The 16,624-nt window shown below is 30.3% G+C and overlaps 1 protein-coding gene across 4 annotated transcripts in view; it reads left to right on the top strand.

Moving 5' to 3' along the window:
- Nucleotides 1–16,624, top strand: part of LOC145838458 (monoglyceride lipase-like) — a 55,464-nt gene that overhangs the window by 10,632 nt on the left and 28,208 nt on the right. For all 4 annotated transcript variants that reach the window (XM_082946053.1, XM_082946054.1, XM_082946056.1 and 1 more), the window contains 2 exons: nucleotides 7,870–8,006; nucleotides 9,006–9,107. In XM_082946053.1, coding sequence (XP_082802179.1) covers nucleotides 7,870–8,006; nucleotides 9,006–9,107 — 239 coding nt within the window. The remainder of the gene's footprint in view (nucleotides 1–7,869; nucleotides 8,007–9,005; nucleotides 9,108–16,624) is intronic.

Here is a 16,624-nt window from a genome sequence, read left to right as displayed (position 1 = left end):
GTGAGAATTTACTTTTAGATAGGATTAAATAATATTATAATAGATAAATTTAACTAGGTAATTTAAGAAATATCAAAGTTTTTTACAAACGAAGTTTAAGTTTAGTCAATCTCAATAGTATGATAATGCAGTAGTTTGCTGTCTAAAAAACTAAATCAGCACTATACTTGTTAGACACTTGAAGCACTTTTTATTTTTTTATGTTAGCTTAAACTTATTAACTTTATAGTGTTGTTTAACACGTAGCTCATTATAGTGTGTTTGTATATATTTTGTATAAATTATTCGTTTACAATGTTTTTTAAATAGAAAACGGTTATATTTAATTGCCTAATCTGTGAACGCTAGTACTATACGTCAGGTAAACCTTGCTTTGTAGTATTTAGACTTATCAAAGTCCACTAAGTGGAACATCAGTAAAACTCTGGGTCATCCAATGCTGAAGTAATATCAAATTCACTTCAACTAGTTCGGTTAATGGTTGACCAAAAGACACCAAAAGACCAATAGAAACTTTAAATGTTAGGAAAAAAGGTGTAAGCATACACCTATTTCAAAGTATGCAAGAAAAGCCTTGGGATCATTTGTTAGCAAATGATCTTAGAATGACGGCTAAATTGGAGGGATATTTTGCCAAACTGATACAGTCAGTTGCAGTTATAAAAGTTGCTATTTGTGTCAAAATAGCGGAATTTATGAGTCCTCATCAGTTCTCAATTTACTTTTTAAAATGTTTGCAACCCTTATTCACAGCAAAGCAGAAATGTATTATTTTATAACACTTTTTTAAAAGAGGTTTTTAGAAGAGGAATGTGACAAGATATAATGATTAAACAATAAAAGACAAGGTACAAGGGGTAACATTTGTCCTTTTTTCCTTTTCTGCTCTAATACTGCTCCCACATGAGTGTCTGGTGCATCAGAGAACAGTATTAGGAGTTTCATTTGATTTTCAAAAGACAGAGTGGCCGCATTTGCTAATGCCACTTTTGTATTCTCAAACGTCTTAACTTAGATGTTATCTAGTTTCAATATAGTTTGGTTAGTCTTCTTGGGACCACCAGATATCCGGCTCAAGGGCCACGTGATCTCAGCTAACTTTTGCACAAAGGCATGGTAGTAATTTATCATACCAATGAACCTTCTCAAATCCTTACTAGTGATCAGCATAGGGTATTTCCTGATGGCCGCCAACTAAGATGGGACGTCGATGCCGTCAACACTGATAATGTGGCCAAATACCTTACCCTAGATTGTGCAAAGGTCGTCTTATTAACATTCAGAAATAGGCCATTCTTCAACAACACTTTTAACACCTCATTTACATGATGAATATGCTCTTGTTTATTGTATGAGTATATGAGAAAGTCGTCCAAATAGACGTATGTGAAGCCTTTGTAAACTCATCAAACATTCCATCATCAATTAGAATTTTATAGGTGCGTTTTTTAAACCAAACACGCACCTATTTGGAATGAAGACACCACTGTGCACAATAATAGCAGCACATCTACTAGAGTCAGCTGAAAGAGGTAGGCTGTAATACGCCTCTTTCAGATCCAGTCTGGTAAATTATATTGTACCTGAAGGAATTATTAAAGATAGTTCATCAATCCTCCGCAAAGGGTAACACAGTGGTTGCGTTGACGCGTTTAGCCTGGTGTAATCGACGCAGACGCGCATGGTGCCTTCATTCTTCTGTACACAAGTGACAGGGGATGCCCCTTAACTTCCCTCGCCCCTACAACAACGTCTCAACGTAGCAAATCGTTGAAATACTCCTTAATGGCTAACCTCCGACCTCCTGCTCTTCTTTGTTTAATCAGCACGGCTTTATAAACATTGAGTAATATTTCCAGCTCATGGTTGTGCTTGGGTTCTGTATGGTAAGTTGGATTTTTGAGGATTTTAGGAAATTCATTAAAAATCTCTTGCATCTCTTCTCCAATAATGGGTTTTTGATGTAAACCAGTTCAAGTTTGTTAATTGAAGCCACTATTGGTGTCGGAAGATCAGCTGCTGCAAACAACTTTGCCGATCTCCCAGACCCTATTTTGCACAGGAAGTCTGACGGAGGAAGAAAAAATGGCTTGCTGGTGTGCTACCAGCATGTCAACGCAAAAATCCCATAACTCCTCGGTTGCTGCGTCACCCAAAAGGAGTAATTTATGGGCTCTAACTCCCCTAATTGGAGTTGAGCATTCACGCTTCCAATTGGATGAATTGTTTTGTCACCGAAACCCTGTATCTTTCTGCTGTGGGTTGGAAAATATTTATTCACCTTATTTGTCAATTCTTTAGGCAGGATGGATATTTCCAACCCCAAGTCGACAAGGAAAACTACATTTGTGTCCAAATCTGACACAAAAAGAAGGTTCTGAGGTAGGTTCTTTGTGTTTACCCCTGCAAATTTGTCAATTGAAAAGCTTATTTCTGCACTCCCTGCGTACCACTGTTATTAACCTTATCCGTCTTTGATTTCTTTCCATACTCTGTTATGTATTCTTCTGTTGTGCATTGCTCTGCAGCATCAATCCCTGGCTTGATTTTCACCCTAAGGGCATCAATATCATCTCCCGCAGCACAATCATTGGATTCGGACTTAATTGGCAGCTTCCCCGCCCTAAAACCGTTATCCCCACTGGCCGAATTTCCGGCTTCAACGTTCCTTGGCAAGAATTTTGCTCTAGGAACAACAATAAGATCTCCTTCAGTGCAACTCTTGGATACGGTTTCTTTTGGCGGCTTCCTTACCCTAACACTGTGATCCCTATTAGTTGAACTTCCAGGTTGAAGTTCCTTGGCAGAACCCTTGCTCTATGAACAACAATTACCTCCCTCAGTGTACCTTTTGGGTACAGTTTCTTTTCGCGGCACCTATGCCCTAGCACTTTTATCTCCATCTACTCGACTATCGACTGTTTCATTCCTTGGTGTGACACGTGCACCAGGAATCTCCGTGCCATTATTTACTGTGCAGCTCTCTAAACTGGTCTTCACTGACAACCCCCCTACCTTGCAACATGAGTCACAATTATCTGAGATCTCTGATGCCTTATTCGGTGCTTTAACAGAATCTGAATTCTTAATTGACAACAATATTTTTGATTTGTTGGTGTGGGTAAGTAGGGTTAATTTATTGATTTGATTACTGGCATCTGGGTTTTAGCTGGGGGTGGACTTAATTATTGGGTGGACAGCTTTGGTGCGAGATGGAATACCCCCAACCACTCTCCCTCTTACTGCGGGGAGTTTGGGTGCCCGTTTTTTGGAGGATACCCCATTATCATAAGACGCTGGGTCTGCACAGTAATGAGCTTTCTCACCAAAATTAAGGTGCTAAGCGGTCGATGTTGATGTGTTTGAATTGGTCTGGTGGTGTTCCTGTTTGTTGTGGCCCCTGGCTTGTTTAATTTACGTTCATGGCCCTTTTTTTGTCTCTTGGATAGCAGTGTTGATAATTGATCTAACTGCAAGGTCGAGTTTTTTTTATGTTTAAGTGGAGTTTTTCCCTAATCTTTCCCCTCAATATAGGGCAGGGTTTCCCAACTAGGGGTACGAGGCAGCATTCCAGGGGGTGTGAGATGGCTTTTCATTTTTGTTTGATAAATAAGTTACAAAAAATAAATAAACGACGGTTTAAAAATCTACCAGTTTATTGCAACATTTTGTTCAAATTAATTTCGGACAACAGTCCTTCATCAGTGAACTTTAAAAGTAGTAGAACTAAACACATTCATGCAACAAAGTAACTAAAAATTAAAAAAATATATTAAAAAAGTATATTATGACGTAGTAGTTCAAAACTGTGTATAAAAACTAAATTTTTAAGAGCTATACGATTTTTTACAATGTAATGATATTTTTGTATGTAAAAGTAAATTAAAATGAAATGCGTATAAAAACAAACACTTTACTGATATAAACTTTAAATTCAAACCTATCTTAGTAAAGAAATGTTTGATGTAAGTTATTGTTAATAAATATTTACTACTATCGTCGAAATATAAATAAAAACTTTTCCCAAACAATACCTAAAGTAATTACAAAAACCTATATTAATAAGAAACTGTATCTTACAAACTTCTTACCTTAAAGAAATAGTATTATCCATGTGATACTATTAGTACATTGATAATACTATTTCTATAAGATAAGAAGTTTGTAAGATACAGTTTCTTATTAACAAAGGTTTTTGTAATTACTTTAAGTATTGTTTGGGAAAAGTTTTTATTTATATTTCGACGATAGTAGTAAATATTTATTAACAATAACTTACATCAAACATTTCTTTACTAATATAGGTTTGAATTTAAAGTTTATATCAGTAAAGTGTTTGTTTTTATATGCATTTCATTTTAATTTACTTTTACATACAAAAATATCATTACAATGTAAAAAATCGTATAGCTCTTAAAAATTTAGTTTTTATACACAGTTTTGAACTACTACGTCATAATATACTTTTTAAATATATTTTTTTAATTTTTAGTTACTTTGTTGCATGAATGTGTTTAGTTCTACTACTTTTAAAGTTCTATGATGAAGGACTGTTGTCCGAAATTAATTTGAACAAAATGTTGCAATAAACTAGTAGATTTTTAAACCGTCGTTTGTTTATTTTTTGTAACTACTGATGCAGGGAAAAAGTCACTAGCAACAACAATTGACTTGAGTCCTGGACCGATTTGCAAATTATTTATAAATCTTTGATAAATAAGGAAATTTTCCTCAACTTGGGCAATTGTAAGCCTAAAGTTATTTTACTTTACAAAACATAACTATCGATTCTCAAAGCTAACAAGCAATTCAAATCATATAAAAAATTTAAAGTTTTGATTGTTACGTCATAATCTAATTGCCTAAATAACGAAGCTTTCGAACTGAATACTAGTTTAGTTGTTATTTTATTTTAAGGCCATAGGGGGGGGGTCTGACATTTTTATACAAAAATTAACTATGGATTTTATATGGAAGCTTTAAATACGAACTACAAGCCTGTTTTTATAGAATTCAAAAATATCATTTAACTTTTGAGATATTTAATTTTTTGTAAAAAGTTTTCGATACAAACATATGAGCCGCAAATTTTTTGGGGTCAATTTTCTTGGAAATTAAAAAATCACTAAAAATCTATCTCCTCCTTCGTTTTTCAAGCAATGTTCTTCAAATTTTCAGAAATTGTTCCTTATATTTAAAGGAAAAAATGTTACTTTTTAATTTTAATGATATAACAAAATAAAACTTTATCACAAAAAATAAAAGTGTTTATTTAAAAAAAAAAAATTTACAAATTTTTTTTAATTCCAAAGTAAAGTTTTTTTGTTACTGTATAAAGATTATACTGTGAAAGTTTGAAGAAGATTCCTTGAAAAATGTAGGAGGAGATAGATTTTAAATAAAATAGTCTTTTTTCGCTGTTTTAGTTTTCCCTTTCTATAGGAAACCTATTATGCGACCCACTTTAACTAGTCATATCTCAAAAAATAATTTGAATTTTTTTTAAACGATAAAAAGCATCTTCAAGCTTAGAAAAAACTCTTTAAAATAAGATCAAATTTTAAAAAACATGGCTAACCCCCCCTATAACCTTAACTGTTGTTTATCAAAAAACATTACTACCTTTACCTGAATCTAAAGCTTGTTATAGTTATTATATCTTTGAAGAACCAAAGTATTATTTTTAATTTAAGACTAATGTGAGTGTATAGTTTTTGATTGAAAATATTACTTTGGCTTTATCTAGCACAGTTGATTTTATATTTTAAATGAATAAATCATATTAAAATAGATGAAAGTTTTTGTTTCAAGTTTAAGCCTAATTTTTATTTACTCTTTTCGTGCCTTTTCCCCACTTCTATTAATTTTTTCAGATCTTAAAAAACAAACTGACGACGTCATAGACCGAAGCATTGTTTTTGTTAAATAAATCTTATAAAAAATAAATGTTTTAGTAATTAACTTTTTTATACTTCTTAGAATACAATTTTTTAATTAGTACTTGATACTTAATTATGTCAAAGTGAAGGAAGTTGAATGATAGTTATGTGCAGTTTGGTTTTACTTGCACTGAAATTACTGAAGGCCTGCAAAAACCGCATTTCATATTTTTTGATATATTATTTTCAATCGAAAATTTGAAGTCATCTAAGTTGCGAAATCACTTTAACAACCGACATAGTGGAGCAGGTGTTTCAGGTCATGATGTTGAATCACTGAAAGCAAAAAGGATCCGCTTTGAATCATGAGGAATACTTTCAAACTTGAGTTTTGTATCTGCTAACAAACCACATTTAATGGCTTCATATCATGTAGCGTATAACGTAGCCAAAACCAAGAAGCCCCATACATTTGCTGAAGAGGTGATAAAGCCATGTGAACAACAAATGAAAAAAATCGTTCTGGGAAAAGAAGCTTGAATTAGTGTCGTCATCAAATAATGTTCTTCAGAGTCAAATTAGTGATTTAACTTCGGATGTTTAAACCAAGTTATCGTTGATACCAAAGGTAGTCCCTTGAAAATCTTCCTCCGGCTGGACGAAACAACTGATGTTGAAAATTGCAGTCAACTGATCGCATTAGTGAGATATGTGCATGATGGTACCTAATGGAAGATTTCTTATCTTGTGAAGATCTGAAGAGAACAATCAAAGCAAAAGACATCTTCCAATGTGTGATTTTTTTTTTGCGAAACATGACCTGGACATCTAAGTTATTGGTTCTGTGTGTACTGACAGTGCCCCTGCTATATTGGCAAATAAATTTGTTTTTTCTCTGTTTTGTTAAAACAGGGTATTCCGCACTTGCAGGGTACTCACTGTTTTCTTCATCGACATGCTTCATCGTTAAAAGATAAACTTATTGAATTGTGCACAAACATTAAAAAAAATGCAGTTTGAAAGCAAAACTCTGGAAAAATACTGGTGTTGTGCAATGAATATGCTTCCAAGACTTTTTGAAAAAGTACAAAGTATGCTTATCCCATTAGCGAGGACTAGCAAAATCAAACTAATTTCTTGAAATTCATAAAATCGACAACTCAACATTCAAACAAAACCCAAAGATTAACACGAAAAATGAAAAGAAGACAGACATCAAAAATTTATTTTGTTTCCTAACAGTGAACGTTTGTTCATTACGATTCCGTAAAAGGATTTGCATCTATATTTCAAAGACACAACATTGTTATTAAACCGGCCAACACCAGTAAAAAAGTTACAGATTACTACAGAAACAAAAGTAAATGCTCAGAAATATTTGACAATAATGTCATTTATAAATACACCTGCTCTGCAGATCAGAGCATCGCCTATATTGGAGAGACATCACGACAAGTCTTCCGACGAATTACAGACCACTGCGGAACAGATAAAAACATACCAACATATGAAACATGCGCAATTCATAATGTAGATGCTAGGGTTGAGGCTAATGGGCTACCCATTGCAGCACCGTCTATTTGTTTATAGTTTAAATTAATTTGAAATGTTTTATAATTCATTTAGCTTTTAAAAAAGAATCAAGTAGATTTAAAAAAGTTAAAGTTTGTTAAAATTTTTAATATGAAAAATATTCTCATAATAAGTTGACAATAGTATTTAGTTAATTTTATTTTAAAGTAGTTAAGTTTAAATAATCTCAAAACTATTATGAAAATTAATTAAAATTAACTTGTTTTTGCTATTGCTCAGAATTTTCACACATTCCGGCTACTCAGGCTTGTTTGTTTTATTTTTCAGAAATTCAGGATAGTTTTTAGTTGAAACTAAAAAGAGATTAAACGATTTAGTTTTAATTTTTTTAGTTAACTTTCGTTCATTAATTAACCTCCTTTTGATTTAATTAGTTTGACTGTTAAAAAAATCGTAGCTGGATTTGGAGATAGTCAAGGCCAACGAGCGATGATTGATGATTACAGAAAATATGTAAGAGATACATTACAACTTTTTGATGAAGAGCAAGCAAATTTTTCTGACCTACCAGCATTTGTTATGGGACAATCTATGGTAAATATACTATACAAAATATACAATTGCTGCTATTTTATATTACTGAGTTTACTATAAAACTAATCAATCAATGAAAATAGATTAACTTCAATGAGCAAATTATTTTTATTTTAAATAAGTATGTTGTAGATATCTTCTTTTTATAAGTTTTCAATATAAAAATTAACAAAATTAACAACTATCGGTAAAACCGTATTGTATTAACTTAAAATTAATTAAAAATGATACATGTTTTGAAATAGTTGTTAATAACAACTTTTTAATGGCTATAGTTCAATATAGATATTAACTTTATATAATAGTAAAAAAATAACAAAATTAACAACTATCGATAAAACCGTATTGTATTAACTTAAAATAAATTAAAAATGATACATATTTTCAAAAATTTGTTAATAAAAACTTTTTAATGGCTATAGTTCAATATAGATATTAACTTTATATAATATTAAAAAATTAGCAAGTACAAAACAAAAAAAAAATCCTTAATTAAAAAAAAAAAAAAATTTTAAATAAAAAAATTACTTTCATATTAAACCAGATCTGATTAAAATCAATTTAAAGAGGTTATCTAGATATATTTTTACTATAAATATTTTACAAAAATGTGCAAATTAGTTCTAAATGTTTGTAATTTTCATTCATTATTTGTACTAAAAATTATTTGTTTCCTTAAATGTTTTTGTTTTTGGTTTTTTAATATTTCAAGATTGAATTTTTTACTCTTATAGGGCTGTTTATTTTTTTAAGTTGGGTATTAGTATAAACAAATTAATAGTTTAAAATTTTAGAATAAAAGAGATAAAAAAATTAAAAGGAATAATTTTAATTTGTCATTTTTTGTATGATTTGAATTATTATGTCAAATGTTTTGTGGGATTTTTAATATATTTTCGCTTTCTTTGCAACAGTTGAATATACGTTTTCGAAATGAATTGTAGTTTACTGTTAGTTTTTTGCCTATCTTTTAAGTAAAATTACATGAAATTAAAAAAGGGTGGGGCCATGGCGCTTGTAATAGCTAGCGAAAGAAAAAGTAAAGTGAATGGAGCAATACTACTTGCAGGAATGATGGGACCAATTGTAAATAAAGTACAGGTTACTTTAAATTATTCATAGCTTTATGTGCATAACTTTTTTCGTTTTTATTAAAACAATGCAATTTTTGAAAGTTAAGCTTTTTTTGAACAATTTTTAGTGATTATAAACTGTTCATATTTATAGCTAACATGTTTGCTCTAAATTAAAGTTTTTCTAATAAACGAAGTCAACAATTACGTAATTTATTATTTTCATTAAATTTAAGGCCATACGGAGGGGACCAATACTTTTTTAACAAAAATAAATATTGGATCCTATATGAAAACATAAAGTATAAAATATAAGTAATTTCCTAAAAACTTTTAACATAAAGCTAGTACTGTCAAAGTTAGAATACAAACGTGTTGATAAAAAGGATTAGTATAAATACCGGGTTATAAGAAGATAGATAAAAGAGAAGAACCTTACAATCATATTATGGTATTCAATCAAATGAGATAAACAGTTTATTATTGCGAACTAAAACAGAATTAAGATTGAAATAAATGAACACTACACAACATACAGAAGCTTGACTAAAACTAAAGTGATAAAAAACATTAACGAACGATATTACAAAAGTTATATTTCCAAAAATTGTCTTAAAAAAACTAAAATCGAATACATTATATCGTTTTTAAACGTACCGACTTAAAGAAAATAAAACACTAATTGCGCGAAATCGAAATTCAAATTCTTCTTTATACACATTTCAAAATGCTAGCATCTTACAGTAAGCTAGTTTACCTATTTTTCAAAAACTCGCTTAAAAAAACTTCAAAGCCTGTTTATTTTCATAGATATTTTTAGTTCTAAATTAATTATTTCTTTATATTACCAAATGAAGTATGCAATATTGGCAACTTTCCTCAAACTTTCTTTTAAATTATAATAAGTTACATACAGCCTTTAAAAGATAACAAAAACTAAAATCCTATCTTAGTTTCAATTTTAATTTTTCGTGACTAAAGTTTTGGTTGTTAATTTTGAAAAAGTTATATACTTAGTTTGTAGTCCTCCAGGGCCTGAGGTAGGAACTACCTTTAATTAGGGGAAGTCCCCTTTTTTGTGCTAAACTCTTAGCGCGTTTAGCTCTTGAGGTTTTTACTGAATTTACCTTACTCATTAGGTTTAACTTAGTAATTAATAAGTATGTAATAAACTTAATATATATAATTTCTTTAATGAAGTGAGTTTATTGAAAACGTAATGTTAATGTGAAAATTAGGAAGTAGAAATAATAAAGCAGCCAATTTATCAGTAGAATAAAACTGCGAATATAAACACAACAAGTAAAAACCAAATTCTTCAAGTCAAATGTCTTAATAATGTTCTTAAAGTGCCTGGATGTCACAAATCTTAAATACAAAATAGGTCTTAATAACACTACTAATAATACAGAGTCTTAATATATGTCGTGCTTCATGCACAACGATGGTTAAACTAAGCACAATATAATATAATAATGCAAATAAACATCAAGATCTTATAAAATGAAAATAATAAAAAAGTTCTTATAATCAATTAGTGTGCCTCTCGCACGGTCTTATGGCTTAACTGAGCGTAATAACAGACATATTTTAAGTTTTATTGTGTGTTGATTTGATAAACAATCGTCTAACGCCCCCTGGCGGTCATTTAAAAAACAACAAAATGAATATTTTGTTACATTTTCCCACCAAAAAGTCCTCAATTGAAGTCTTTTGATGGGGTCTTGCAACGTTTTTAAGTGTTTCTTACAATTATTATTGCATAATGTTTGAGTAATGTTAATTTTCAAAATGTACAAAATCGTTAGATAGTATTATTTCTAAGTTCAAGTGGTTCTTACAAGTGTTTATACAATAGTGAAAAGTATATAATACTGTCTCTCAGAAATTTTTATAAGTCTTAACTCCATCGGCGGCCGTCAGCTGCTGCTTTTTCTGCCTGCCTCTCCAATCTGACCACTTTTAGGCGCTAAGCCTGTCTGTCCGTTGAATACCTCTCTTCAGCTTGGTTCGATCTGTTTGTAACATCAGCTGTGGTGTGTAACAGCTACAAATGACTTCACACTTCAGAAACATTGCTTTGCGTCTCTTTAACTATCTGATGACGTTTTTAGTGTTTTCTCCGTTAGGCTATGCACAAGAGCAAGTATTTGCGCCTTGCGTATATAAACTTTCTTGCTTACTAGCATCGTTATGGTTTGTAAATTTTCAATCAATTTTTTTGATTAATATATAACATAATCATGGTTATCAAACAGTTTTTCTTCTCAACCATTAATAACAAAAAATCAAATACAAAAGTCTTTTTATATATACACAAGGCAAGCAATAAAAGAACATTAATAGCGATATCGATAAAAAGGTAAGCTTTTAATATTTTAAAACTGTTTGGGGTTAATTTGGAAAAAAAAGTGTTAATATATTTTTAATTTCTAATAGTTAACAGCTTTGCTCAAAAACAACGTTATTAAAATTTTAATTGTCAAAAAAAAAAGTTATAAAATTACTTATTAGAACATAATACAGTAAACCTCTTAAAGTATTGCTTAAAATAAACGAATTAATAAAAAAAACAAGTTTTAAAAACAATGTGTGAAAGCAATTCCAATTCCCTCTGTTGCAAAGTTAATAATTTTAATCTCCATGCTTATTGCAATAAAAAAACTTTTATTTTTTCTTAAATCGCAAATTTTTTCATGCTTTCCGTATAATTTTGCTACTAGTAAAGTTTAATTACCCGAGTTTAATATACGTGATTAGCCAACTGTAAAACTTTTACGTCTTCCCAGTTTACTAAGCGAAAAAATCAATGAGCTTTAAAAACTTTTAAAGTAACACTTTACGAAACAATTTTAAGAAAGTTATAGCAACAAAGTTTGAATATTGTATTAAATCATTTTAAGTTTTATAGGTCAAAAGATATTGGTTTAAGAAAGCAAGTTAATTTAGTGATTAATATAATTTTACACATGTTTTTTATTAAAAGCTGTAAAAATTGACTTAAAAATTAAAAGGCCAAAGTTTAATTAGGTAAAAGATGTATTTTTTTAAGAAAAACACACTATTGAACTTAATTTGGTTCTTTAAATAGCTTGAAAAAGCTTTTCATTTATGGTCGTAAAATTTGACCTATCTTACACTTAAAACAAATTTTAACAAGCCGTTTTACTTTTCTAACCGAGTTGCAATTTTTTTAAATCTTAGTGGAAAACTTTTTGAAAACTTTTTATCAGCTGCCATTTTTACTCGCACTTTAAGCAATAACAAACTTTTTAGTTACAACAAAATTTAAAACTGACTTCACACACTGCTTTTTTTTATGTTCCCTTTAAAAATAAACTTGATCAAATACATACATAATTCAAAATTAAAAATTCTTTAAAACCTCTCACCACAAGAAATTATAAAACTTATAACCATAAAAATTAAAATGTTTAACAAAAAAAATCTACATTGAATCTTAAAAATACATTAAATTAAAAAACATTTTAACATATCTTAATTTTATTTTAATTTGATTATGTTTTACTTAATAAGGTTGTTTTAAGATAAAATACTTAAATTATTCAAAATTGATTATTCAAAATGATAAGCAATTTCGAATTTGTTGTTTGAAAGCTTTTTACATTTAGTCACATTGAACTTATAAGGGTTGCATAAAAAAGTTTTTAAGCTACAAAAATTTTACAGTTTACAGTTAATTTGACTAATGTCAAAAAGCGTTTAAATTATCAAGTTTAATTATTTAAGCTTTTTGTTCAAACAAGACTAAAGCTTTAAAGCAACAGAAGTTATTAATTTAAATAAATCTTTGAAAAATTATTTAATTCAACATAATGTCACAACCAACAAATTTGCTGCTATATCACTTGTTTAAATTTATATAGAATATTGTTTAATTGATTTTTATGAAATTCAGTCAAACGTTCTAATGAGTGTTTCTCAAAATTTTTATCCTGTTTTTCTAAAAGTTTTTTTAATAGATTTAAAAAAATTTTAAGGTTGCTTGCCTGATAAAAAGATTATTTACAATATTTAAGCTTTTGAGACTAAAAGTGTTTTGAATCTATACTTTCTGCATAGTTGTAAAATAAATTGTTGGTATCTGAGTCATATCCAGATTCACTGTTTTCAGAAGATTCGTAGCAGCTGGAGTTTTGTTCGTACATTTCATAATGTTTATTTATTACTCTAGGATCATGCTCGTATGTGTATCTTCTTCTGTAGTTGCTTGATCTTCTCTTATACTGATGATAGTTTCTTAGTTTGCAATAACCATTACTCATATAATTGTTTTGTTGAGGCCTTTGCTGGCTATAGCTTGGCCATCTGTTTGGGGCATACTTGGACCCCCGGACAGGTTTGCCGTTCGGACCTGATACGTTTGAGGCCTCAGGCATGTTCTTTTTACCCATAACAATATCGAACTGGACAACTTCGCCTTGTGCGACTGATCTTAATAATTTATTTGGTTTTTTTTTGGTAATGGCAGTTTGATGGACAAAAGTATCAGTGTTTTGATCGTCACGATGAATAAATCCGTAGCCTTTGCGTACATTAAACCACACCACTCGGCCAGTAATTCCAGATTCTAAAGTCTTTTTAGATCTTGTTTTTTTAAGTCTAGCTGTTTTAAACGTTCTAATCGTTCTAACTAAAGGAGCTTTTCTGGTAGCGAACGAACAGTGTTTTAGAATTTTGTCATTATCTTTATGTACAGAAATGCTTTGGTTTTGAGTGTAGGTATTTATAGGATGGTTGATATTTTCAATTATGCTGTTGTATTCATTATTTGGACTAATATTTCTTTGGTTGTTAACATAATAATTTGATTTAGATCGTTCTTTACTAAATCTGTTAAAACTATACCTTACATTTTTTCCTTCATCCCTTGTTTGCCTAAAATCCATATCACAAATGTGCATCACATACCTTTTGAAATCTTCTAATCCTAGTGAAAGGCTACTTGACACCCTGTTTTTCAAATGGTTTGGTAATAGGTGCAAGTATAAAAATTTTTGCAATACCTCTTCGTTCTTCAAGTCGAGTAAACACCTACTTACTTCAGTGTTCAGGTCGTACCCACTAACAGACTTAAATTCTTTCTTTGGCAGTAAAATATGTGGCAAAACTCCATCTTTTTCCAGGAGATATTTACGTAAACTTCCAAAGTTTCTATCTTTAGGCGCTGTACACAAGTTATAGTCTGACATGTCTTTGTTTGGCCAAAAATCACGAATCACCCAGTATTTTTCTGTGTTATCAACTATGCCATGGTCGGCCATTCGTTCTTCAAAGTAAAGAAATTGTGCCTTTGCGTCATCAATATCAAATTTAAATGACTTCAGTCACTTAAGTCTACTGTCACCTAAATTGATAAACTCTGGGTATGAGCTGATTTCCTTATTGAATCTTTCTGTCTGAGTTATTGTTTGTCTTAATGTTTGGTTGTCTCTGGGACTAGTTGAATACCTTGGCGTTTCTGTGTGGCGAAAGGTTTCTCTTGCAGGCATGTACTGAGGTGACTCTATGTCAAACCTAATTCTATCCTGATTTGTCCTGAGTCTCTCTCTTTCCTGTCTAATTTGTGCTTGTAAGGCCTGTCTATCAAATTCCTGATTCTGACATCTAAGCTCTCGTAGTTCGGCTACTAAGCTAGTAAGTCCACTAGTAGTAGGATCTTCGTCCCTTACCGTATTGAAAGGCGGTAATCCTCTTCCTAACATTTGACTGTCACCTTGCTGTTCAGTCATAGTCGGTCTATCAATACTACTTGAGCTAGGATTGTTTGGCAAAGCCATCGCGTCTGGGTTAGCCTCTGTTGTATTAGAAGGTCTTGTGTCCGGTCGTGTGTCAAGGTCACCAATTGTAGTCCTCCAGGGCCTGAGGTAGGAACTACCTTTAATTAGGGGAAGTCCCCTTTTTTGTGCTAAACTCTTAGCGCGTTTAGCTCTTGAGGTTTTTACTGAATTTACCTTACTCATTAGGTTTAACTTAGTAATTAATAAGTATGTAATAAACTTAATATATATAATTTCTTTAATGAAGTGAGTTTATTGAAAACGTAATGTTAATGTGAAAATTAGGAAGTAGAAATAATAAAGCAGCCAATTTATCAGTAGAATAAAACTGCGAATATAAACACAACAAGTAAAAACCAAATTCTTCAAGTCAAATGTCTTAATAATGTTCTTAAAGTGCCTGGATGTCACAAATCTTAAATACAAAATAGGTCTTAATAACACTACTAATAATACAGAGTCTTAATATATGTCGTGCTTCATGCACAACGATGGTTAAACTAAGCACAATATAATATAATAATGCAAATAAACATCAAGATCTTATAAAATGAAAATAATAAAAAAGTTCTTATAATCAATTAGTGTGCATCTCGCACGGTCTTATGGCTTAACTGAGCGTAATAACAGACATATTTTAAGTTTTATTGTGTGTTGATTTGATAAACAATCGTCTAACGCCCCCTGGCGGTCATTTAAAAAAACAACAAAATGTATATTTTGTTACAAGTTATCTTTGAAAAATATATACAGTAACCTCTCGCATCTTTACGCACTCGTGACGTTACGCACTCTCGTTTAGTTACGCATTTTACAATTCTATAAAATTAAAAAAAACATTTAATATGTTTTAATATTGCACAAATTAGATTTATTTTAAATTTTTAATGTAAAAAATGTTTTTAAATACTAACTAACTTCACTATATCTTTAAACTTTGTAAACTTATGTTCCTTGACTAATTGATAAACATTTAGTTATACCTCAGTATATCAGAAATTTTGTTAACAATAAGAGTTTAAACTAAAATTCTGAAAGAAATATGACTGTGTTAAATAATGAAAGTATAATGAAATAATGAAAGTTTAAAACACAAACCAATAATACAGCACTCTTTCCCTATATATGAACAAACATCTAAAAAAGAAATCTTATGAAACTTCCTAGCAAAAAGTAGCAGTGATACTTAATAAATATAGAGGTTACGTTTAACACAAATGCTTAATTATAAATTGAATTTGCTAAGTAGAATAGAATATAAATGTTCAGTATCAAATAAATCAAAAATAAATAAAGATAAAAACTACTTATTATTAAAATTAGTAAAAATTTTATAAAAGTGTTATTATTTTATATAAATTTAAATCCTTTTTTTTAATATATGTATAGTTTTATCTTTTGTATACATATTTATAAATAAATTAAACAAATTTTTAAAAAGTGAGAAAGTACCCAGTCTGCTTTTAACTAAAAGAAATATCTAAAAACAGCCATTATAGTAAGTATATTTGGTACCTCTCGTATCTTTACGATCTCTCGTATCTTTACGCATTTTTTCTGTGGACACAATGTGCGTAAATAAGCGAGAGGTTACTGTATTCAAAAAAAACATTTAAATAAAAATTAACAGTTCTATGATAGAGTCAATAATTAGTTCATAATTCTTCACTCACACTGTTTCACTTTATGCTACTCTACTTCGAACTTCTCCACTATATAGGTTTGGTAGGGCCAGGGTACGGCC

The sequence above is a fragment of the Thalia democratica genome, chromosome 6, assembly GCF_965202585.1.
Source record: "Thalia democratica chromosome 6, ktThaDemo2.hap1.1, whole genome shotgun sequence".
In the NCBI taxonomy this organism is placed as follows: Eukaryota; Metazoa; Chordata; class Thaliacea; order Salpida; family Salpidae; genus Thalia; species Thalia democratica.
Note: the sequence above shows the minus strand (reverse complement) of the source record. Positions and strands in the feature narration are given on the sequence as shown.